At 37.6% G+C, this 26,960-nt stretch overlaps 1 protein-coding gene across 8 annotated transcripts in view; it reads right to left on the reverse strand.

The window, feature by feature from the left end:
• ANKS1B (ankyrin repeat and sterile alpha motif domain containing 1B) overlaps nucleotides 1-26,960 on the reverse strand; it is a gene marked incomplete at both ends in the record, with an annotated part of 1,147,860 nt that overhangs the window by 480,636 nt on the left and 640,264 nt on the right. For 6 of the 8 annotated variants that reach the window (XM_079714775.1, XM_079714774.1, XM_079714772.1 and 3 more), the window contains 2 exons: nucleotides 1,446-1,518; nucleotides 3,566-4,155. In XM_079714775.1, coding sequence (XP_079570901.1) covers nucleotides 1,446-1,518; nucleotides 3,566-4,155 — 663 coding nt within the window. The remainder of the gene's footprint in view (nucleotides 1-1,445; nucleotides 1,519-3,565; nucleotides 4,156-26,960) is intronic. The other 2 variants (XM_079714776.1, XM_079714773.1) reach the window with 1 other exon arrangement.

The raw sequence follows: 26,960 nt of genomic DNA on the forward strand, positions 1-26,960 counted from the left end.
GGAAAATAATCTGTGGATTTATTTATTATTAAAATGCCCTTCAAAGGCAATTTTGCCTGAGTGGCAATTTTAACATTTGTACTTATTTTCATTATAATAAAGTTTATGACATTTTCACAATTCTATGGTACTATCTGAAGAATTTTACATTAGAATGTTCAATGTCACCTAAGTCTTCCAACAGAGAAGCATTAAATCTCTGCTTGAATATTCTCAGTAACAGGGAACTTACTATGATAAGAAAATACATTCTTACCTTCACATCAGTCAAAAATCTGCATTCCTACAGCTTTCTTGAAATTATTCTGTAAGCGTTATCTGAAACAGCTATATGGCAACATACATTCTTAGCCTAGTTCTCTGGATACTGGAAAAGTTCTCAATGTTTATCAGCATTTCTGTGTGAGAGAGCTAGCTACACATGCCATCAAGCTTGTGTCACTAAACAAATGCACACAATTTTGGTACTTTTTTCATAATTTTTCAGTTTTTAAAATCTAAAACAAACATGTGTTTTAGAAAAAAAAAACTGTCTAGTCTTTTAAGAAATTATCACTTAATTAACATGGAGCCCAGCCATATTAGAACAATTTAAGTTCATACTTGTCCCAGCATAGGAGCAAGGAGTGAGGTGCTCCTGCAAGGGTATCATTTAGACCTGAATATTCCCTTCACTGACTGCAACCCCAGATTTCAAGGTCACTTCTTGTCTACCCAGGCCCAGTGCACCAGAAGAGAGCGCTTCTCCAACTTTCCTGTGCTTAACAGTCACTTAGAGTGCTGTTTAAAAGGCTCTGGTGATTATCAAAGGGCCACAAGGACTGTAACTGTTTACCCTATGATATATTTAGGCTTCTCTCCTGCAGACCTTAATCTTATCATATCTACAGAAACATCAACTATCACTACTAACTTAAAGTTTTAAATGACCTTCCACTCTTGAGCTTTAATTATAGGGAAGAAAACAATACTTTGTAAGGGTGATTGCAGAACCGACTATTTGTGAGACACTCTGCTAGGTATTCTGGATACAAGAAGATCAATAACACATAGTTCTTGCCATACTGGAGCTTACAATTTAGGAGAAGTTGTTAATCACTTTGGCCAGGATGAATGGGACGTTTCACGGAATGAGAAATAGTAGTGTGGTGTTACCATGTTCTAGAACACTTTTAATTGCTTCATACTTAGCTCTACATAAAGTTGGAACTTAATTAATGTTAACTGGCATAGTAAAATAACACATGGGGAAAAATCTCTCAATTTGCTAAATCAGTATAATTGATGTTGTTTAGAGGTTATAGTTGTTTGATATGAATGGAAAAAAATAATTTGTAGCTACTATTGTTATGGTAAAACATGAAATTATCTATAGACTTCTATCATTTTATAGCTAGTTCTTGAGCACATTTATTCCTTACAACATAGAGGAGAGGTTTCCTTACTTGTGTTCTCACCATTAATTTCTTGAAGTTCACTGTTAATTCCAACATCTATGGAACTCATTATTTTGTCAATCTGTGAGAAACAAAAACCATATAAAGGAATTATTACATTCACTTTTAGTGTTACACTTTTATTTATTTTTTATTTAAAAAATTTTAATTTATTTTTATTTTTTATACAAATTTTAAAGGTTAGCTTCCATTTACAGTGATTACAAAATATTGGCTATATTCCCTGTGTTGTACAATACATCCTTGAGCCTATCTTACAGCCAATAGTTTGTACCTCTTAATCCCCCACCCTATATTGCCCCCCTTCCCTGCCATTGGTAACCACTAGTTTGATTTCTATATCTGTGAGACTGCTTCTTTTTTGTTATAGTCACTAGTTTGTTATATTTTTTAGATTCCATATATATGTGATATAATATAGTATTTGCCTTTCTCTGTTTGACTCATTTCACTTAGCATACAGCATTGCATTTTAAAATACTTTCAAATGCCAGAAGTATATATGCTTTTTTTTTCCAGAAGCATATATTCTTGATATTATTACCATTGCAATACAACAATTAAGAGATTGACAGAGAAAGGTTTAAAGGAAGGCAGACATCTTTTGAAATGCTTTTAGAAATACAAATTATATTTCCCTTTCTTAAACTTTCAAAATCAGCTTGCCTTTTCTTTGTATTTCCTAAAATGAACTTTGTTTGGACCTACATGGGTCAGTAAGTTAGAAATTGTGTATACTTTAAACTCAGATGGGGAAGGAGCTGAAGATAAATTCACGTGACAATGTCTACCCTCTCGGGCATACTTCCTCTTCTGAGAGCGTGCATCTCATCTGACCAGTGAAGCATGACCATTGGAACCAAGTTCTTGTTAAATGGTTTAACCAGCCACAAGCTGATTTATAGCATGTAATCACAAGAATCTAGGCATGGAAACAACTTGATGCTAAGAGGTAAGTGAAATGTTAATTAATCCTGCCTTGTCCCGAAAAGGATCTCCAGATGTTATTCACAGAGTTAATAAATATAAGAAATGGATAGATGTGAATAAACTATCAATCTACTACTATGGAATGTATAGGAAGATATGACTGTCAGAGCTTTAGCTATTTATGGTTTACTCCCTCTCATCATCATCCTAGCAACCTTAGTAAGACAGCAGGTTTCAGAAAGGACAATGAGCATTACTTAAATGTCCCATTTTGTTCACCCTGAAACAGATGCAGAGAGATTAAGTGATTTTCTCAAACAGCTCAATTCAGAATGTCAGTACCAGAACCATTTCCATTTCTAGTTCTCAGAATACTATAGTGACCTATTGTGCTTCAAAACCTAATCCAACTGGCACAATCTTCTGAGAAACAAAATGTGACATGTTAGAATGAAATGCCAAGGAAGAGTGTGGTCCATTCTTTGAAGAAATTCAAGAAAAAGCAAAAGACTTCATTACTTTATTATGTAGTCCTCCTCAGGGACAAAGGATGATATTTTATAACCTTACAAGGGCACTTGCTTTCTGAGTAATTCTATGAAATTAAAGACTTTGTCTTTAAGTAGAGCTTAAATTGGTGATACTGGACTGCAACATATTTTTCTCTAATGTCTCTCTAATAGTTGTAAAGGGAAATATTAAGTAATTTGTGTTTTTTGTATGGTACTTGGAGAAAGGCCAGGGCCATTCTGTTTATCATTAAGATTATAAAAGTTCTTCTGAAACTATAAGATACTTTAAAGAAGGGAGATGAGCTAACAAAGAGTTTAGCAAGTAACAAAATGATATGGAGCAACAAAAATACAAAGATTTTTCTCAATTTGTCAGCTGCAATGCTTGGTAGGACACAATGTGAACATTTTCTTGTACCTCATAGCTAGTTATTACTTCTGCTTGATGTCAATTTCTATAGAAACAACAGATTTCCCCTCATGTGTTGTTTTCGCACTCACTGTGAAATTATCATGTGACACCTCTAGAACCTTTCCCTTCCACTTGGAACTATATGTGTTTGTTAATTTTTTTTCCTTTGAGAGACTTAAAAAGCTGAAAATCCTTCCCCTGAAACCCCCTTGATGCTAAAGCCTTAAATAAGGAATAATAAGAACAAATCTTACTTCTTCCCATTCGGAAGTGAAGGATGGCGTTCTTTCAGAATTCCCTTTAGAACTGTGATCAGCAGTTGAAGTTTCGGTCCAGTTAACTCTTGATGTTTTTGCATTTGAAGGGTAGGCAATGAGATCAGAATCCGATTTAGAGACACTTTTTGATAAATGCATGTCGATCAGGGCTTTTGGCAATGACCTTATTCTTCCCAGGGTACAGGCTCTCTCCACAAATCCCCCCGTGTTCACAATCCACTGGTCCCCATTCCGGGATCCACTCCTAGTTGTTCTTGTGCCAACAATGGTATGGTTTTCGAGTTGGTTGCTTTTTTTGTGAAAAATTGTTCTACTGACTACTTTGGGTTTAATTTTCTTTACCAAAGGTTCTGAGTTATTTTCTATTGGAGTCTGCTTGAAAGGCAAAGGACTATTTGTCAAACTGACTTCATCTTTTCCTTCTTCACGTTCATCTCTTTTCTCATAGAGATGAAATGGATTTTCAGGGGACTCACAGGCTGGAGAGGATCCATGGAGAAGGCCTGCAAATTGCCCAGGATCATATTCTTTTGGGGGATCACTGTCCTCCTCTTGAGAGAGATCATCTGCAAAAGGGAAAAAGAAGGTCAGGATGCTTGTTTATAAAGGACTCTGAAAGCCCTGATACAACTTGTGCAATGTCCAGACATTTGATTTCTTGCTACACAGTGATATCCTCACTTTATGAAATACCCATGAGCCTACAGTGCCATGTATAAAATGAATGTGTGTGTGCGTGTGTGTGTGTGTGTGTGTGTGTGTGTGTGTGTGTGTATGAACCAGATCTTCCTGAATTACTTTAGGGTGCATTTCAAAGGTATGAATTGGGTATTAATTGAGTAATTGCCCACGCTTCTCCTTTGTCCCCAGGGAGTATGTTTTACATTGGATAAAATCAGGTTTTCATAAAATGGGACACGTTCAAACTCTTGGAGTAAATGAATCATTGTGCAGTAGGACATCAGGCAGGTAAATCAAGATCATATATAATGACATTCCTTTGCCCTTCTGCCAGGAAATAAATTCAAAAACAAAATCTTGAAAAGAAGTATAATTAGGAGTAATTTAAGGTTAATAATCCTGATAGTGTTACTTCAAATATAAAATTAAGATTAATTCTATACAGATTATATGATTTAGACAAAAAGGATTTCTTCAGGCTTAAACATAGGCAAACAATGCAATATCACTAAAAAGTGAATGTCCTTTACAAGAAACTGATGTTGAACTACTAACACAAAGCTATCTTTCTTTCTTCTATGAAATAGCATTAGTTATTTTTCAATTTCTTTAGATCTTTGAAAATGTAATGCATAAAAGAAACCAAAGATGATAATTTTTACTCTTTATAATTTTTTCTAAGATAAAACATAAATGTTCACTGAGATTTAAAATACACCATGCTTTTTTTTAATGACCTAATTTGTCTTTTAAAGACATACTGTGTAAAAACCTGGCCAAAGAAATTAGCAAAGGAAGTCAGTTTACTTTTCTGATTGGTCACTTTAATTAATATTCAGCTAAATCAATGAATTTGGTAAAGCTGAAGGATACAAAATTAATGCACAGAAATCTCTTGCATTCCTATATATTAATGATGAAAAATATGAAAGAGAAATTAAGGAAATACTCCCATTTACCATTAAAACAAAAAGAATAAAATACCTACCTAGGGAGACAAAAGACCTGTATGCAGAAAACTATAAGACACTGATGAAAGAAATTAAAGATGATACAAACAGATGGAGAGATATACCATGTTCTTGGATTGGAAGAATCAATATTGTGAAAATGACTATACTACCCAAAGCACTCTACAGACTCAATGCAATCCCTATCAAACTACCAATGGCATTTTTTACAGAACTAGAACAAAAAATCTTAAAATTTGTATGGAAACACAAAAGACCCCAAGTAGCCAAAATGGTCTTGAGGGAAAAAAACGGAGCTGGAGGAATCAGACTCCCTGACTTCAGACTATACTATAAAGGTACAGTAATCAAGACAACACGGTACTGGCACAAAAACAGAAATATAGATCAATGGAACAGGATAGAAAGCCCAGAGATAAACCCATGCACCTATGGTCAGTTAATCTATGACAAAGGAGGCAAGGATATACAATGGAAAAAAGACAGTCTCTTCAATAAGTGGTGCTGGGAAAACTGGACAGCTACATGTAAAAGAATGAAATTAGAACACTCCCTAACACCATACACAAAAATAAACTCAAAATGGATTAGAGACCTAAATGTAAGACTGGACACTATAAAACTCTTAGAGGAAAACATAGGAAGAACACTCTTTGACATAAATCACAGCAAGATCTCTTTTGATCCACCTCCTAGAATAATGGAAATAAAAACAAAAATAAACAAATGGGACTTAATGAAACTTAAAAGCTTTTGCACAGCAAAGGAAACTACAAACAAGATGAAAAGACAACCCTCAGAATGGGAGAAAATATTTGCAAACGAATCAACAGACAAAGGATTAATCTCCAAAATATATAAACAACTCATGCAGCTCAATATTAAAAAAACAAACAACCCAATCCCAAAATGGGCAGAAGACCTAAATAGACATTTCTCCAAAGGAGACATACTGATGGCCAAGGAGCACATGAAAAGCTGCTCAGCATCACTAATTATTAGAGAAATGCAAATCAAAAGTACAATGAGGTATCACCTCGCACCAGTTAGAATGGGCATCATCAGAAAATCTACAAACAACAAATGCTGGAGAGGGTGTGGAGAAAAGGGAACCCTCTTGCACTGTTGGTGGGAATGGAAATTGATACAGCCACTATGGAGAACAGTATGGAGTTCCTTAAAAAACTAAAAATAGGGGCTTCCCTGGTGGCGCAGTGGTTGAGAGTCCGCCTGCTGATGCAGGGGACACGGGTTCGTGCCCCGGTCTGGGAAGATCCCACATGCCGCGGAGCGGCTGGGCCCGTGAGCCATGGCCGCTGAGCCTGCGCGTCCGGAGCCTGTGCTCCGCAACGGGAGAGGCCACAACAGTGAGAGGCCCGCGTACAGCAAAAAAAAAAAAAAAAAACTAAACTAAAAATAGAATCACCATACGACCCAGCAATCCCACTACTGGGCATATACCCTGAGAAAACCATAATTCAAAAAGACACATGCACCCCAATGTTCATTGCAGCACTATTTACAACAGCCAGGATATGGGAGCAACCTAAATGCCCATCGACAGATGAATGGATAAAGAAGATGTGGTACATATATACAATGGAATATTACTCAGCCTTAAAAAGGAATGAAATTGGGTCATTTGTAGAGATGTGGATGGATCTAGAGACTGTCATACAGAGTGAAGTAAGTCAGAAAGAGAAAAACAAATATCATATATTAATGCATATATGTGGAACCTAGAAAAGTGGTACAGATGAACTGGTTTGCAGGGCAGAAATTGAGACACAGATGTAGAGAACAAACATATAGACACCAAGCGGGGAACATGGCAGGGGGTGGTGGTGGTGGTATGATGAATGGGGAGATTGGGATTGACATATATACACTAATATGTATAAAATGGATAACTAATGAGATCTTGCTGTATAAAAAAATAAATAAAACAAAATTCAAAAAAAAATTCAGCTAAATATTTGCCATGATCAAAAGTTAAATTACCTGATAAGCCCATAACCTAATCTTATGAAAAAGTAAAATATAGCCAATGTGGTAGATAATAACAACAAATTCAAACTTGACTTGCTGACTCACACTTTAAAAAAGTTAGTTATTATTACAAACCCAAGACATCAAAGTTTTTATAAATTAACAAGTAACATTTATTTGGAATGGGCTATTTACTATGCATGCACTGAATTAGAAATAATATTTATATACCCTCATCTGATCGTCATAACAATCCTGTGAAATTATTAATAATAATCATGATTTTGTGACAGAAAGAGATTTGGCCAGAATATGTCAACAAATTGGCTACCACAGTAAGTCTCAATAGATATTTGCTCAAAGAATGCTACAGACAAATTGGCTTTCTTTATTGAAGTTTGGTCCCAGGTCTGTATACTCTTGTCTTTCTTGGAGCTGATAGAAGTAGGTATGTTCCTGGCTTTACATATCCCCAGACCTCACCCTGGTTCCTGTTTGGCTTTTCCAAATGAAGACATCCTCCTGCCTAGGCCTAACACAGTGGTATCCTGAGATGAAAGAAACAAGAGTGACAGGAAGAAAGGTCTGAGAGACAACAGTCTAAAAGAGAAACAATCTGATTCATCCCGTAGTATTATAAGCATTTTATCATCCGTCCCTTTCTAATGTAGCAACACTATGTCCTTCCTAACTCCATTTTTCCCTCCCCTCACAACAGAGATCCTTCTTGGGGTAGAAGAATGGGTGGAGCATAAAGCAAGGCAGCCTTAAACTCTTTCTAAAGGTTAGAGTTTATGCTCTATTATATCCATTTTTTAGAAGTCAAAATTAACATGTAGACAACTTAAGCTTCTGAAGTTTCCCCATCTAGTAAATGGTTAAGCTGAGATTCAAACTAAGGTCTATCAGATTTCCTACATCCACTGGCCTGGAAAATATATTACTATTAAGATAAAAGAACAATCTAGGGTTCAAGGACAATCAAGTAGGCTCTTTGTGAGGAGAGACATGTTTCTCCTGTTTATGACTATTTCTGGAATTTGGGGAAGGTGGATGAAAAGAGTTTCTTCTGCTTCATGGAGGTAAGCTAATACTAAGAGAAAAGAAAATCTGGTGTTCTGTTCCAATTTATTTTCTCTTTTTTCTTCCTGGGCTGCTTGGCTCCCCTATAATGCTTTACAGCATAAGGAGGTTGGTATGAGATGATAGTAATGCATAAATAATGTAGAAGGAAGGAAGAATTCTGAAATAGGGAAGAATTTTACTGAGAAGTTGCTGAAGAAGGCTAAAGGGTTTAAGTTTGAGAGGAAAACTTGAAAAGAGTCAGTCTATTATACGAAAAAGATTCTGTAAATCTCAGTCAAGAGGTTTCTGATCATGTTCACAATAATGAGATATTTAGGGGCATAATATTACTTAAATTTTCCTATGAATATCATTATTAGGTTACCATCCCTTCGGTGGTTTGATCAAAACAACTAGAATCGCCATTCCAAAACGCTTTATATTGTCCAAGTGCTCTAGTCACAAGCAGTCACTTCTCTAACTAAAAGAGAATTTAGTTATTAGCTCATAAGCCTAGGCTTTTGAATAATAGTTCTTAGCATTGTGATAGTTGTTAACATTTTTGCCAAGAGTTGTGAAAAGGCAAATATTACTTATTTCAGTGCCTAAACCCTAAGGATTTCTCAGATCAAAGACAATGTGAAATTGATATGAAACCTCCTGAAATTCCTGTTGGGTGGATTCATTGCAGTTATGACCCAATCCACAAAGGCTCCTTGTAGCCACACCCCAAGCCTGTATCCATTCCTCCCAAGCGACTTTAAGTGTGGCCATGCGCCTTGCTTTGGTCAATGGGACAATGGCAAGCATGATATAAGAAAGATTTGAAAAGCACTCATGGACTGGGACTTGTTCTCTTGCAGCTCTTGGAACCCTGCCGCTATGTGAACAAGCTTGAGCTAGCCCGCTGGATGATGAAATGATACATTACCCAGATGTTTGAAATTGTAGGGGTTTTCTTTTTTTTTCCCCAAGTATAATGAGCCTAACAGATCAGGAGACAATTGCCACTGAAAAGACAGATTGTTATAGTCATAGATCCCAAGAGGAGGGAGCATGCCATGTCACTGGGGGTGGAAGGGACACATGTGGAAGCACCAGTATTAGTCAAGAGGCAGAATGAGTGGGGGAAAAGATGGACAAGAGCCTTTATTGTGCTTTCTATGGGAAGTAATGGACACAACAGGGTAAGCAGTTTTAAGACTGGTTACTTCAAGTCTTTTCATTAGGCTCTAGGCCATAGGGATTTTTCCTAGTTATCTGGTACCTGGCTCTGCTGTGATTAGGGCACGTGGGTAGTGGCCCAGTGTGAGAACCTGATAAAGAAAGTGGTTAGAGTATGGTTTTAGATTGGTTTGCATATGAAAAGTGTGTTTTCAGGTGAGTTGTTTACTATCTTTAAGAATTACCTAGCCCTGGGAGGGGCAGTGTCTGCAGAGTCAGCAAGGTCCCAAGATGTCAAAGCCTCAGAAAAAAAAAAAAGAAAAAAATCCCTCCAAAATAAAGGGCATGGTTAACACACCAGCCACCCTGTCACTTCAGCTGAAGGCCAGCTAACTTTCAACATGTGAGTGAGGCTGACCAGGACTAACCAACTCCAGGACAATCTGCCAATTGACCACAGTTGCATGAACAAGCCCAGGCAAGATTATCTGAGTCTGGCACAGACCAGAAGAAAACACGTACCAGAATCATGAGCTAAATAAATGGCTGTTGATTTAAGCCACAAAGTTTGGGGTGGTTTACTATGTGCCAATAGATAACTGATTTAGCCTGTATCCCAAGTTTTAAAGAAGAATTAATACGTTCTTCAAAATAAACTCTGGCAATGTTTATATTTTCATATCTGGAAATGATGATAGTAATAGTATATAACTAAAAGTATTGTGAAGCTGAATGAAAAAAATAAAAGTAAAGGAGTTAGAACAATGCCTGTGGCATAGAACACATTAAATATGTGTTTCTTTATTACAACAACAATTTCTAATCTAGACAGTTTCATTTTCACAAAGAAAGGTGGTCGTAATTTATTATATTAGACACTCAGTAAAGATTATTAGTTTGATATGCTTGTATATTTTTTTAAATATACTTTGAAAAGAATTTTTGCATTTTCTTACTATTTCTTTAGGTGACACTGAGGCAAAGTATATAGATTAAACTGTTTTTTTTTTTTGCGGTACGCGGGCCTCTCACTGTTGTGGGCTCTCCCGTTGTGGAGCACAGGCTCGGGACGCGCAGGCTCAGCGGCCATGGATCACGGGCCTAGCTGCTCCGCGGCATGTGGGATCTTCCCAGACCGGGGCACGAACTCGTGTCCCCTGCATCGGCAGGCGGACTCTCAACCACTGCGCCACCAGGGAAGCCCAATTAAACTGTTTTTCATAACATGTCTCATTTAATTTCACACTTCTTTTTTGACAAGTGGATATTTCATGCTAAGGCACAGAACTAAATATGTGTGAATTCCAATCTGATAGTTATTCAAAGAATAATTAGCATTTCAAAGAAATGTCAGAGTAAGTATCCAATAGTAAGAAGTTCAATATTTTTTTATCCATCTTTGTCTCTGATATTTATGACCTATATAAATACCTGAATAACAATAAAACCCTAAATTTCATGTTAAGATGAAAACAAATTATGGAAAACTAGTAATTTCTTCTTTTATTATAGATCATAACTTTTGTTTATTGGGTCATTGCATTCCTCTTTGGAAAATCAAAAATGTCTTTGGGATTCTAGTGCTGATGTTGATATTAGCAGAAATTCTGAATTCATTTCACAAATACGTATAAAATACCTCTGTCCACTGGGCACTGTCTTAGCTGCCAAAGTTTCAGCAGTACCAAAGGCAAAGTCCCACCCTCAGGATGCTTACATTCCACCAAAGGACACAACTGTAGGCAAATCAAAAATAGTATAATTTCTGATGATGGTTAAGTTCTGTGAAAAAAATAAAACAAAGCAATGAGATAGGGATTATTATTGCAGACAGAGAGAAGAAGATATGAAAATCTCCTTAAGGGTATTCTGAACCATAAGAAGGCCAGTGTTGCTGCAACAGAGTGGTGAGAGAGTGGTGTACAAGTCAGAGTGAGAGACAGAGAGAGAAAGAGAAAGGTATAGTTCCAGTCCAAGTCCTATGGCCTGAGAACCAGGAGAGCTGAAGGTTGGTAGGCTTGAGACAGAGGAAGAGATGATGTTTTAGTTTGAGTATGAAGGCAGGAAAAAAGCTGGTTTCCTAGTTCAAAGACTATCAAGCAGGAAAAATTCTCTCATTCAGGGCAACATCAGCCTTTCAGTTCTATTCAAGCCTTCAACTGATGGGATAAGGCCCATGCATTAGAGAGGGCAATCAGCTTTACTTAGTCTACCTATTTAAAGTTTAACCTCATCCCCAAACACCCTCACAGAAACACCTAGAATAATGTTTGACCAAGTATCTGGGCACCCCATGGACCACTCAAGTTGACACATAAAATTAACCATCATAGGGGGGTAGAATGATTGGAGATGAGGTCTGAGATGAAGGTAGGGGTAGGGTTGACATGATTTGATTTACACTTTTAAAAGATCACTTAGTATTTCTCATGGCAAGAACATGACAATAATGTACGTTTTTAAAAATTAATTTCCCCAAGTCCCCTCAAAAAAACAATACATATTATATTGAAAGAATAAAATGAGCATATGATAGTAAAACAACAACAAACAAAAAACCCAACTATAGGTGATATCTTCAATAAAGCAGGTATCAAGAAATCTCCATGGCCCTGGAAAATGGATGGGCATAGCCAAATCATGTGATAGCAGCAGGATCCAGAACTGGTAGTGGTGAAGAGAAAAGGAAGTTGATGGAGCCTACAAGCCAAGGGTCCCAGAAATTGCCATCAGATTCTGATTCCTAAAATGAGAAGGTCCAGTACTTAGCAGGATGCTGAGCAATAGAATCTGAGAATAACCAGCAGAACTTGAAAAAATCCCACAAAAAGACAATTAGAAGTGGCTTAAACCCTTGAGAATCTCAGAAATATTCACTAAATACATGCTTTTAGTAAACTAGAGACTCACTCTGAAGAAAAATTTTCAGGAGCAGAATCGAAATTGAACAGGGTGAAAACATCAGAGATCTCACGGAGAAAGATATTTCATGTAACGGGAAGGAGGGAGTGGCATGGAAGGCAGAGGACCGGAGGAGGGAGACCTTGAATGTAATAATAACAAAATACAGTGTTCACATATGAGAGCACTACTTTGTAAGGCAAGGTGCATGTAACTCTGGCAAAGAACAAGATAACAGCAGGAAGGCTTTCTTAATCAAGCAGAGAAGTACCCATATTATCTCAATACTTCATGATAACAACAAAGGGAAAGTCTTTGAGCCATGAAGAAAGCTACTGTGGCTCATGCCTGCTCTCACACAGAAGCCTCTTCTGAATAGTCTAGGACACTCTTCTCATTAAAGATGGGGAACAAAAAAGGATTTTGATACAACCCTATTTAAAGACATTGCAAGAAAAGGAGAAGAAAATGAATGTTTAAAAGCTAATGAAAATAAACCAAAAAGTAAATGTGGCCCCAAATAATTTGAAAGCTGTAACTTAAAATTCAAAATTATTTAAAAGAAATTAAGAAAATAATCAAAGTTCTGAAAGAACAACCTATACTGTAAGTAGAGGAGCTCAGCCATGAGGTGGCTGATCATTTTCTTTCCCCTTACCCTTTCCCTCCATGAGCAATTCACTCCTCAAGTCACTTGATGGAGAAGAGTGAGATGGCATCCTTATCTTCAGTGGAGAGGCAGCCTGGAGTTGGGTATCAGAGCCCAAGCAAAGTAATGGTAGTGTCCATGTTTAGGGGCAACTCAGCATGGTACACTGGCATCCAAGCAGGGTGAAGGGGGTGTACACACGGGGGTGTGACCCAGTATGGACAGTCAGAGTCCGGGTGGGGTGAGGAGGAAATCCATGTGGGAGGAGTGGCCTGGCAGAAGGAGTCGGAAAACTAGCAAAGTAAAGGAGGATATCCCTGCAGAAGGGTGGCCTAGCAAGGAGTGTCAAAACCCAAACAGGGTGAGGAAGGTGTCCATGTCCAGAAGAGGAAAGTGTTCATGCATAGGGTGGCCTGGCATAACATGTCAAAGCCCCATCAGTGAAAGGAGGGTGTCTACCTGTGGGATGTCCTGCCATAAGGTGTTATAGAGTCCCAGGAAGGTGAGCAGGGTGTTTACACAGATAAACAGGCATGGGGAGTCAAATCTCAGGATGAGAAAGATGCCTGAGTGGGGAGGAGGTGGCAGTAGATATGGGAGACTGCTTACTTACAGAGGGGTGATCAAATAAACAACTACAGTAAGGAGCCAGATTTCTCACTTTTTAAGGAGGGAGTTAGAAATATGAAGAGGGAGAAAAGTAGAGTGAACCTTGTGATGTTGGCTTGTAACTGGAGATACCAATATTTTCAAGATAGAGAGAGAGAAATGGACAGATATAGATATAAATATATATTTGTGTATGTGTGTATTTAAATACATACATACCTAACTCTGTCCATTGAGAGGGACTGGGAAATTGAGCTCCCAATAGCAATAAGTAAAGCCCAGACTTAGCTTCTAAATGTATTTTCCACTAAAAGAAATAGTGATCCATTGAGAAATGACTGATATCAGGGTCAGGGCAGAGAAAGTACAAGATGAGCCTGGAAAACCTTGTGCCAGAGACCAAGGAAGTGCTCAAAGAATGAAGAGGCATGTCAAGATGACAGGGAAGCCAGATTGAATGGGCTGGTTAAACTAAGGACAATTTTAGAAACAAAATAAATAATGACAGTAATGGATTATAACCCACTGAATAAAATAAGAAAACATGAACCCATAAACATATATAAATAAATGGATGATTTAAAAGTTTGATTAGGAATGGGAAATTTAAGTAATTTCAAATCACCTCCTCACAAAATACTTACTAGTTACTAAGAGAGAAAGAATAACTCTACATTTAAGAAGTCTGGGAGGCACTATCTTAGTCAAATGATCAAGGTGAACATCAGAAGGAATAGAGCAAATCAAAATCTTGCCCCGCCTGATAGGGTGAAATGAGAAAAACACAGAATCACTTTTGGATTTTCCTTCTAAAGATGCATAACCTAGATCTACTCAGGTAGAAACATCAAATAAACTTAATTTGTGGGACATTCTACAAAGTCACTGGCCTGTAATCTTCAAAAGTGTCAAGGTAATGACTGTCAAGGAAAGTCAGAGGAACTGTTCCAGATGGAAGGAGACTAAAGAGACATTACAACTAAATGCAATGTGTGATCCTGAGCTAGGTTCTTTCATCATAAAAATTATTATTGGGGAAACTAGTAAATTTTGAATAGAGTCTGAAACTTGAATAGATGGTAATATGTTAATGTCAATTTCCTGATTTGATTGTGTTGTGGTTGTCTAAGACTGTACTTGCTTATAGGAAATGTACATTATTCTAGTAGTTCTCAAAGTGTAGTCCATAGATGCATGGGGTCCCTGAGATCAAAACAATTTTCAGACAAATACTAAGATATTATTTGCTTTTTTCACTCTTATTATCTCATGAGTGTACAGTGGTTGTGCAGAGGCTACATGGTGTTCTCTTTCCACAGTGGAAATACGTGATACCTCTTTAGGTCTCACTTCAGGAATTGGCACACTGTTACTTCTCACATTGATTGACAGAATAAAGTCATGTGTCTCATCCTAAAGTAAATTGAGTGAGGATGTAAATGCCACTGTCTCTACAGCACTACAAAGGAACATGGCAGAAGAAGGAGTGAAGAGCTGAGAACATTAATCGCAACTACCACAGAATGCTTTTGCCCCCATTTAAAAATGATGTTCACTTTTAATTCCTGGAGAGACAGCATTTATTAGGTTAAGTATGTTCCTTTCTATTCCAACTTTAATGAGAATTTTAAAATTAAAAAATTATGATTGAATTTTGAGTTTGTATCAAATGTTTTTCTTCACCTATTGAGTTGATTATGTAGTTTTTCTCCTTTAATCTGTTAGTGGGAATAACATACTTTCTCATGTTAAACAAACTGTGTATTAATGGGTTGAATTGGTCATAATGAATTTTCCTTTTGCTATCCTGCTAGATTTGGTTTGCTGGTACTTTGTTTAGATTTTTGCATCTATATTCATGAATGAAACAGGCCTTTCATTTTTCCTTTCTTATGCTATCTAGTTTTGATATGAAGATTACCAGTCTCAAGACTAGTTGGGGAAAATTCCCACTTCTTCACTTCTCTCGAGGAGTTTGTATGATATTGGAATGATCTGTTTCTTAAAAGCTAATTTAATTTACCTTTAAAATCATCTAGACTTAATATATTCTTTGTGGGAAGATTTAAAATTATTCACTCAATTTCTCTAGTAGTTTAGAGAAATTGAGTGAATTTCTCTAATTTCTCTAATAGTCTGTAGGACTATTTAGAGTTTCTATAGCATTCTGAAGTTTTGGTAAGTTACAAATACCTAGAATTTGTCTATTTCTTTCAGTATTAAATTAACTGCCACAAAGTTGTTCATAATTTTTACTTATTTTCTTTTGAATCTTTTTATAGAGTATCTGTAGTTATATCCCTCCTCATTCCTAGCATAGTTTATTTGCATTTTATATTCTCCCTTTTTTTTTTTTACTATTTTTACTAGAAAGTACATCCACTTTAAAGTGTTATCGTGTTATCAAAAATTCCACTTCTGGGCTTCCCTGGTGGAGCAGTGGTTGAGAGTCCGCCTGCTGATGTAGGGGACACGGGTTCGTGCCCCGGTCCGCGAAGATCCCACATGCCGCGGAGTGGCTGGGCCCGTGAGCCATGGCTGCTGAGCCTGCACGTCCGGAGCCTGTGCTCCACAACGGAAGAGGCCACAACAGTGAGAGGCCTGTGTACCGCAAAAAAACCCCCCAAAAAACAAAAATAATATACAAAGTCAGAAGTGGAATTATTATTATTATTTTTTTCGGTATGCGGCGTCTCACTGTTGTGGCCTCTCCCGTTGCGGAGCACAGGCTCTGGACGCGCAGGCTCAGCGGCCATGGCTCACGGGCCCAGCCGCTCCACGGCATGTGGGATCTTCCCAGACCAGGGCACGAACCCGTGTCCCCTGCATCGGCAGGTGGACTCTCAACCACTGCACCACCAGGGAAGCCCTGTATATTATTTTTCTATATCATTCATTTCTGTTCTTTCCCTTTTCTTTCTCCTACTTCCCTGGGCTAATTCTATCATTTCTTATAAAATTTCTTAAATTTGCATTTAGCTCACTAATCATCAGAATTTCTTCTTTTCTAGCATAAGGATTTAAAATTTCTAAGTTCCACTCATGCTTTTTTCACTATGATGGTTATTTAGTATTTACATTTTTGTTTAATTCTAAACATCTTAAAGTTAGAATTATGGTGTCTCCTAACTCATTTCCCATGAGTTACTTGGAAATGTATATTTAAATCACAGATTTATGGGGATATAAATGGGAATCTTTAATTTAACTTAATTGTTGTCAGAAAATGTAGTGTATATGAATGAGTCTTTGACATGTATTGAAACTTGCTTATAGCCAGCCAAGATCAGTTTTTATCAATGTTTCATGAGAATAGCATGTATTCTCTAACTGTTGGCTATAAAGCTTTGCATTTTATTAGATAAGCTTATTAACTGAGCTATCAAAATATTCCACTAATTAAGTGAGGTATGTTGAAATCTCTCAGTTTTAGTGAACTTATGACTGTTTTTTCTTACAATTGTTTATATTTTCCTCGTGAACTGAACCTTCTATAATCTCATAGTGACTCTCTACATTCTGGTAATGCGTTCAGTGTTAAAGTATATTTGGCCTGATACTGATATAGCTACGCCAGCTTTTATTAGGCTAATATTTCTCAGGTACAACTTTTTTCATCTTTACCTTTTTGTGTGTGGGGGTGTGCCCTTAGCTATATTGATGTGTCTATTTTAAAGAGCATAAAGCTAGGTTTTGTTTTCCTACCCTCCTACCATCTCTTCCTTTTAACTGGTGAATTTAGCTAATTTATGTTTATTTTGATGCTTTACATATTTAGATGTGGTTCTACTATTTTACATTTTGATATCTATCTTTCATATTCTTTTTCCACCTCTATTCCACTTCTTGTTTTTTTTCTAATTCCATTTTCTCTCTATGGCTTGGACTTCATACAATTTATTTTTATTCTTTAGACATCCTTAAAATTTTACCATACATTTTTAATTTAACAAAGTCTAAAGGTGAATAATACCTTATCCACCCTCTTCCTGAATAATCTTAAGATGTTATATCACTTGAAATTAGATCACTATTTCTCTAACAAATACTGTTATCTGTGTTTTCATTCTGTATGTTAGTTTTCCAAATCAGATGTTATTATTTTATTCAGATTATTTTTATTTGAATTTGCATACATGTTTCCATTTTATTCACTATTCCTTCCTCAGAATGACCTGAGATCATTTTCCTTCTTGAATTAATCCTTGAGGTTTTTCTTTTGTAAAAAGTCTTTTGGTAGTAAATATTTTTAGTTTTTTCACTTATGTAAAAAAGGTTTTATTTTAGTTCATAATTTAGGTTGATGTTTTTTTTTTTCTCTCACAATTTGAAGGTATTATTCTACTCTTTTGTCTTATATCTTTCCTTGATAAGTTGGCTATCATTATACCTGTGTTTTTGTTGTAGGTGATCCATCATTTCTCTATCTGCTTTGAAGATATCCTCTACATCTTTCAATTTCACAATAATGTGGCTTGGTATGGATTTCTCTTTATCTTATTTGGAATACAGTGTGTTTCTTGGACCTATGAATTCATGTTTTTATCAGTTATGGGAAACATTTAACAATTATCATAAAAACTTTCTTCTCCTATATATTCTTTATTATTTCACCCTCAGTCTCTAACTAGAAGTAGGTTAATCTGCTTATTCCATCCTTCATATTGCTTCATGTCTCTCATATTTTTTGCCTCTTTGGCTCTCTGTGCTATACTTTGGATAATTTCTTTAAATTTATTTTCCAGTTCACCAATTGTCTCTTCATCTCTGCTTAATCTGCTGTTTACCTGTTCATTTAGAATTTTAAAAATAATTTCAAACATTATATTTTTCAAATCTAGAAATGTCATTTATTTTTCAAATTTGCCTGTTATTTATTAATAGTACTTGTTTTTACTCATCTTCATGATTAGGCATTTTATTTTTTTAAACACTTTATATATATAACTGCTTTATTTCCTACACCCAGTAACAATACCTATAGTCATCAGGCAAATATGTTTGCTATTTTTTATTTTATTTTATTTTTTGCGGTATGTGGGCCTCTCACTGTTGTGGCCTCTCCCATTGCAGAGCACAGGCTCTGGACGCGCAGGCTCAGTGGCCATGGCTCACGGACCCAGCCACTCCGCGGCATGTGGGATCTTCCTGGACCGGGGCACGAACCTGGGTCCCCTGCATCAGCAGGCGGACTCTCAACCACTGCGCCACCAAGGAAGCCCATGTTTGCTATTTTTATAGGTCCTTTTCTTCTCTTGTGTTTCCCACTTAGAGAAGTTCCTTTAGCATTTGTTGTAGAGCTGGTTTTGCGGTGCTGAATTCTCTTAGCTTTTGCTTGTCTGTAAAGCTTTTGATTTCTCCATCGAATCTGAATGAGATCCTTGCTGGGTAGAGTAATCATCGTTGTAGGTTCTTCCCTTTCATCACTTTAAGTATATCATGCCACTCCCTTCTGGCTTGTAGAGTTTCTGCTGAGAAATCAGCTGTTAACCTTACGGGAGTTCTGTTGTATGTTATTTGTCATTTTTCCCTTGCTGCTTTCAATAATTTTTGTCTTTAATTTTTGCCAATTTGATTAGTATGTGTCTCGGAGTGTTCCTTCTTGGCTTTATCCTGTATGGGACTCTCTGTGCTTCCTGGACTTGGGTGGCTATTTCCTTTCCCATGTGAGGGAAGTTTTCGACTATAATCTCTTCAAAGATTTTCTCTGATCCTTTCACTCTCTTCTCCTTCTGGGACCCCTATAATGCGAATGTTGTTGCGTTTAATGTTGTCCCAGAGGTCTTTAGGCTGTCTTCATTTCTTGTCATTCTTTTTTCTTTGTTCTATTCTGAAGCAGTGAATTCCACCATTCTGTCTTCCAGGTCACTTATCCGTTCTTCTGCCTCAGTTATTCTGCTATTGATTCCTTCTAGTGTAGTTTTCATTTCAGTTATTATATTATTCATCTCTGTTTGTTCTTTAATTCTTCTAGGTCTTTGTTAAACATTTCTTGCATCTTCTCAATCTTTGCCTCCATTCTTTTTCCAAGGTCCTGGATCATGTTCACTATCATTATTCTGAATCCTTTTTCTGGAAGGTTGCCTATCTCCACTTCATTTAGTTGTTTTCCTGGGGTTTTATCTTGTTCCTTCATCTGGTACTTAGCCCTCTGCCTTTTCATCTTGTCTATCTTTCTGTGAATGTGGTTTTTGTTCCACAGGCTGCAGGATTGTAGTTCTTCTTGCTTCTGCTCTGTTTGCTATTTTTACTGATACCCACTTATAGTAGTTTGCTTTTCAAGGTGATTAGAAATCATTTCTTGTTACTTCATTACTTGATCTTAATTTCTGCTAGTCACTGTGATTAGAAAAGGTCTGAGTTTCCCTGAATAGTCTTGACCAAGCTTACCATTGAACCAAAGTACAGCGTCCAAGTAGCCGTGCTATTGTTGACATCTGCACTCAGCACAACACTGACTCTCTTGTCTTCTAACATACACTTTTAGAGAGCAAAGACTGTTAGAGCAGGCAATATCTCAAAGAACATGTCATATTTAGAATACATTTGTACTGCTGCAGAAGGATCTCTCAAAGCACTTAGTCTGCCATAATACTTTGCAGCAAAATAATTTTATTGTAAATATTTACATTTATAAAGATTTCAATTAAATAAAAGACAGTGTATCAGGACTTGAAGGTTTTAATGTGATTCTTTAAATGATTTGTGACTAGGTAGAGTTAATAATAAATTGCCTTGCCATGTATGTCGGTACTTTGTAATGTATGATGCAATATACAAATCAATAAATTATCTTGAGAATTAGATAAAAGAAGAACAAGCTTATTGTAATTATGGATTCAAATTAAGCAAATCCTGTTTTAATAAGATCGCTCTAATATGCATATTTATAAAAAACACAGGGCTTCCCTGGTGGCGCAGTCGTTGAGAGTCCACCTGCCGATGCAGGGGACACGGGTTCGTGCCCCGGTCCGGGAAGATCCCACATGCCATGGAGCAGGTAGGCCCGTGAGCCATGGCTGCTGAGCCGGTGCGTCCGGCCTGTGCTCCACAATGGGAGAGGCCACAACAGTGAGAGGCCCTCATACCGCAAAAAAAAAAAAAAAAAAAAAAAACCACCGAAGAAATTCATGGAGATTTGGTAAGTATTAAAGCATTCCAATTACTCTATGATATTCAGTAAAAAAGAAAATATGCAAATTAGTCAGTGTCCTATATTTAAATTCTAGATCAACTAAAGAGAACAAAGAGCTAAATTTTGATAATATATACTGTCATCATGTCTCAATAAGTCTTCAAAGGGGTGCTAGGTCTTATCAGAAATATTTGGGGACTTCCCTAGTGGTGCAGTGGTTAAGAATCTGCCTGCCAATGCAGGGGACATGGGTTCGAGCCCTGGTCTGAGAAGATCCCACATGCCACGGAACAACTAAGCCCATGCGCCACAACTACTGAGCCTGCATGCCAAAACTACTGAAGCCTGAGTGCCTAGAGCCCGTGCTCCGCAACAAGAGAAGCCACTGCAATGAGAAGCCTGCGTGCCATAACAAAGAGTAGCTCCCACTCACCGCAACCAGAGAAAGCCCACGTGCAGCAACCAAGACGCAATGCAGCCATAAATAAATAAATAAATTTATTTTAAAAAACGAAATATTTGGGAGAAGTGTTACTTTTTAAAATTTATAATGTAAATTATATGACCCTTATTGTAGTTTATTTTTTAATTTATTTTATTTTATTTATTTATTTATTTGCGGTACGTGGGCCTCTCACTGTTGTGGCCTCTCCCGTTGTGGAGCACAGGCTCCGGACGCGCAGGCCCAGCAGCCATGGCTCACGGGCCTAGCCGCTCCGCGGCATGTGGGATCTTCCCGGACCGGGGCACGAACCCGTGTCCCCTGCATTGGCAGGCGGACTCTCAACCACTGCGCCACCAGGGAAGTCCTGTAGTTTATTTATCTGTCTTGTTTCCCTAGTCGTGTAGCTCATGTGATCTGGCTAGTATGTTCATTTATATCCAAATATTAAGAATATCTTTCCAGCTCACCTACACACTGAGATAAGTGTGAGTCAAACAAATAATAATGAGCCACAGAGGCAACTATATAGAATTCATGTTCCCTTAATTTCTCAAGGTCAAAGATCAATTAAGTTTTCAAAGATATGTAAAATTACTTTAAAACACAAACTCTCTGGAAAGGAATTTATTTCAAAAATTGCAAAGGCTAAGGTTCCATATTAGGTAAGGAGAACCAACATTTATTGTGTACCTACTATGTTCAAGGTCATTTTATCTCACTTAATCCTCACAAAAGTCTCTGAAGTAGGTATTCTTATGACTTTGAACTGTGGAAGAATAACATAGCTAGTAAATACAGGAGTCAGTGAAACCTAGTCCTCCTAAAACCAAGTTCCCTTGCCGAGTTTATGATTTTATTTAAAACTTTATTTCCTTTCTTGTCCCCTCTGACCTCAATCCTGTGCTAACTGAACACTAATCAACCAGAGTCAGATGACTAAAATTGCTGTTGTCGATAACATCGTCAATGTACTAAAATTGCTATTCTAGATATCATCATTAATGTTAATTTTTCTACAGCAAGATGAGCTCACAGACCCCCAAGCCATGGACTACCTAGCCAGAGAATCGTAAACCAGAGACATCCTGACTCCCAAAACTACGATTAAGAAATGTCACAAAAATGTCACAAGACAATGATTAATCCCGGAGTCTTTGTTCCTCCCCCTTTAAAAACTCCTTACTCAAAGACCAAGTTGGAGTGGATCTGAGGCTTGTCTCCCACTCCCTTGCTCGGTGCCCTGCAATAAGCCCTTACTTTCCTGAAAATGCCCACTGTCAAGACTTTGGCTTTCTGCTTTGTGAGCATAGGAGCCCTTGCTTGGTTACATCAGTATGGGAGATAAATCTGGCTGGTCCAAAGCCTGCCTTTATCCATTCCATTCTAAGGCTTTGTGTAAGCTTTGGCTTACCTCAAAATTTCCTATGTCGTCAGCACAATGTGCTGTCCACTGGGGCATCCTGAGTTTTGGAGTTTGAAAACCACCCAGTGGGCCCCTTTTCAAGTATCAGCAGTGACCTTTGAGTATTTATTCTTATGGCACAATTAGCCCAAAGATTGTTGCTATGTTTAAATGCTGTATGGCATTGGATACAGCATATAATAAAATTCCCTCCCTAAACAACTTAAGATCAACAGCTGCCTTACAGAAAATGCATCCAGGTAAACTGTTGTTTCCTGGCCTATTAGTCCCACACTCTGCCAAACTCAGCATTTAATGCAGAAGCCAGAGAATGCTAGAGTTCTGGCAACCCCTGGACCAGAGCAGACTATGCTACTTGGCTCTGATTTCAAACATTTATAATCTTTTCCCTTGCTCCCTTTGCTCAATATAGGAAAGGGGCTATCAGCCAATTTCCCCAGCATTTATAGCAAATCCCAAGGCTCACTCATTTCCAGCTGCTAAGCTGCCTGGGCAGACCGCATTACTAAATTATTGTATCTTTTTGGTAGAGTGCCTGATCTATCTTGGCACTCCTTTTGCATTGAAAGAAGCTCCTGTTGCAAGCAAAGGAAGCTAGCTACATTCATCCTTCCCACGCGCCTTTCCTCTGTTACCCTCAACCACTAACTTCTTTGTTTCCCCTGTATAAGCCAAGTTCACAGGGGCAGTTTCTCATCTATCTCTGACCCCCTAGGGACTGAGGGATTTCAAAAGGAGTTCTGTGCTAGGAGTAATTCCCATAGCCTAGAGCCAGATGAATAAATGGCCTACAGTGAATAACTAATTTGGAACCAAGAGCTTTTGTTTCTCTACTACCAAAATGTATTTTTTTGTAATACTGCAGTCACTATAACCATGTATTTTCCCAAACAGAAGAGTCTGTAGTGGGGGAAGAGGAAAGAACCCCTTCAACTCAAGTCTATTGTTTTCAAGTGTGTTGGTCGTTTGGTTTTAACTTATTTTAAAAATGGTTTCAGTTTTTATACTCTTCCAACCGGTTATCAAAGTGAAACAAAGAACTGCTCTGGAGGAATAAAAAAGACAAACAAGAAAGTAGATCTCTAATCTTTAAATGAAAAAAAAAGTAACTTTGCAATATAAATAGGATGGAAATTATTTTTAATGACCCAAAAGTGAATAATTACTCTGATTCAATTCTCAAAAGATCTACCCTGAATTTGAACTCCAAGTCACCCAAATATCCTCAGTAAAAACTCTGGGAATGTTATACATTCAAATGTATCCTGTGAGTTTTCTATTCTTGTAACCATCCCCCCCACCCCCATCCGTGGAAAAACTGTCTTCCATGAAACTGGTCCTTGGTGTCAAAAAGGTTGGGGATGGCTGCGTAAGCAATGAGTAGCCTAGATTTTTCTCATATACATCCCAAGAGATGTCTCATTTCAGAAGAGCAGGAGTCATCAAAAGGGTAATGCTATTAACAAGACACACCATAGAAAATATACAGAAATGGTAAAGATAATTTATATCCTGTGTGTTATATTTTAAATTAACACTGTTGTTGTTATGATAAGGAATATTTCATGTAAAATAAAAATCCTCTATAAGGGTCTGGTGCTACAGCCATGGTGATGATGGGATGATGACTGCAATACTGCTCAGCTCTGCTAATGTTTAAATTTATAAGAAATACATATTTAGTCTTTGTCCAAGGTTCCTGGTTCCTGTGATAAGAGCTATAAAGGTATCTTTTGTTATGTTAGTAAGGTGACTTTTGGAAAGCCTTTAGGTAACTAGGGGGCTGTTTGCTGGGACAACGAACCATGTGATTAGAGGGTAGGGGAGAGGGGCTGGAGATTGAGTTCAATGGGCAATGATTTAATGAATCATGACTAAAGTCTCCATAAAACCCCAAAATGACAGGGTTTGGAGGGCTTCTGGGTGGGTGAACATGTGGAGATTTGGAAAGTGCACTCTGAGAGGGCATGGAAGCTCCTTGCCCTATGTATCTCTTCACCTGGCTGTTGATTCATATCCTTTAACATCCTTTGTAATAAATAGGTAATCTAGTGAGTAAACAGGTTTCCTGAGTTCTGTGAGTTATTCCAGCAAATTAACTGAATCCAAAGAGGGAGTCATGAGAATCTCTGATTTATAGCCAGCTCATCAGAAAGTACAGGTAACAAACTGGACTTGCCATTGGCATCCTGAGTTAGAAGGTGTTGTTGGAATCTCCAATTTGTAGCTGGTTGGTCGGAAACACAGGTAACACCTGGGTTGCAACTGGTGTCTTAAGTGGAGGATGGTCTTGTGAGGCTGAGCCTTTTACCTGTGGAATCTGATTCTATTTCTGGGTAGATAGTATCAAATTGAGTTGAATTCCTGGACACCCTGCTGGTGTCCGAGAATTGCTTTTTGGTGTGGGAAGCCTACACACACACACACACACACACATACACACACTGGAATTGGGTTCAGGAACCTAATTTAGTTTCCATTTGATCTGTAGAGAAGAACTAGATGTGCTTTGAATATATGTAAAATGGCCTAGAACATCAATCATTTATTTCTATCTTTCACATGACCCCTCAACTGATTAGAGAAGATATTGCAAAAATAGCAGTTAGCCTAAGCAAAGAGTCTGTATGTTTCTTTGCGTTTTCTCCTGGTCATGGAAGCTGGAGAGATCCACTTTAGCTGAAGTGTTGGTAAATGGCATATTCATTTAGCAAAATATCTCATGGTATTTTTCAGGTTGGGGTCATCATGTAATTTTCCACTGATAGGAAAAAATGAAATGCAATCAAGTTGCAATTTCCACCACTTTAAAACAGAAAGAAATATTAACTTAAAGTAAGAAAATATGGAAAGTGGTGTTCCAGCTCTGCAGAAGAGGAGCCAATTCTAATTTCTCTCCTCCTACCCTCTTAAATCCACTCTAAATAGGCGTTTGTTCCATATTCTTCCACTGAAATGTCCTTTATCGACGTCAGCAAAATCTCCACATTGCTAAAATGAATATTCCTTAATCCTCATCTTACTTGATCCGCCAGCTATATAGTTAATACAGATACCGCCCCTCCTGTACGAAGCTCTTTAACTTAGTCCCCAAGGTGCCACACTCTTCTGGTTTTCATCCTACTTCACAGGCTGTTCCTTCTCACCGTCCTGTGTTCATTCCTCCTTGTCACCCAATGTCTAAGCATTGAAGTGCCCCAGGGCTTAGCATACTTGGACCTCTTTCCTTCTCTGCTTACATTCATTCCCTTGTTAGTCTCACTCAATCTCAGAGCTTAAAATATCACCTAAGTAATGACAACTCCCACATTTCTATTTTCAAGCTGACTTCTTTCCTGAACATCAGACTTGTACAGCAAATGCCTTAGAGTCATTCTTATGCCTTGTTTTCCCTCATACCCCATACCCGACCATGCAGTGAATTCTGATGGCTCTACCTTTAAAATACATCTGTCACCTGCCTATTTCTCACCCACCATCTTTCCACTGGAACCTTAATTCACTCTGAATAACAACAGTCTATGAGGCCACAAGTGATCTTAGGCCCATGCACACTCCACCCCCAATTCTATACCTGAGCGCCTAGTACTCTCCTTCTCTCTTACCCACAGCTAGCCATCTTGCCTCTCTGTCTTTCCTCAAACGCATTAGGCATTCTTTTGCATCACTACCTTTGTACTTGTACTTCCCTCTGTGGGGACTGTCTTCCCTTAGGAAGCCACATGGTCCCCTCCAACACCTTCTTCAAGTATCTATTACTAGTAAGGACTTACTTCATTATTTTCTCAATGAGACCCCCACAGATCACCTCGTTTAAAAGGGCAGCCACTAATCCTTATCCTCTTCCCTACTTTATATCTTCTCCATGCCACCTATCAATATCAAAAATACACATTTTACTTATTTATGCTGTTCTCCCCAAACTAAGCTCCAGGAAGGTAGAGATTTCGTTTTGTTTTGTTTTTGTTTTTACTTCTGTATCCAGAGATTACAACAAAGCCTGGAACATAGAAGACAATCAATTCAAAGATATTCTTTGAGTGAATGAATACGTAAATTAATTAAACATGTATATATTTGCATGTGAAGAAAAATTCTAGAGGAATATCCACCTAAATGTTAACAGTGGTTACTAATAAACTTATTAAAAAATAAATAATCATTTTTTCCTATTTATAAAAGTGATATATGTTCATTATAAAAACTGATGAAAAGAGAGAAGAAAAAGACACTCCAAATTCTAATACCCAGCAATGATTATTGTTAATACTTATGTATATATATATATATTTTGAGCCTTTTTTTCTATGCACGTATACTCTCCCTCAACAAAACTGTG

This window comes from Hyperoodon ampullatus (assembly GCF_949752795.1).
Source record: "Hyperoodon ampullatus genome assembly, chromosome: 11".
NCBI classification, from domain to species: Eukaryota; Metazoa; Chordata; class Mammalia; order Artiodactyla; family Ziphiidae; genus Hyperoodon; species Hyperoodon ampullatus.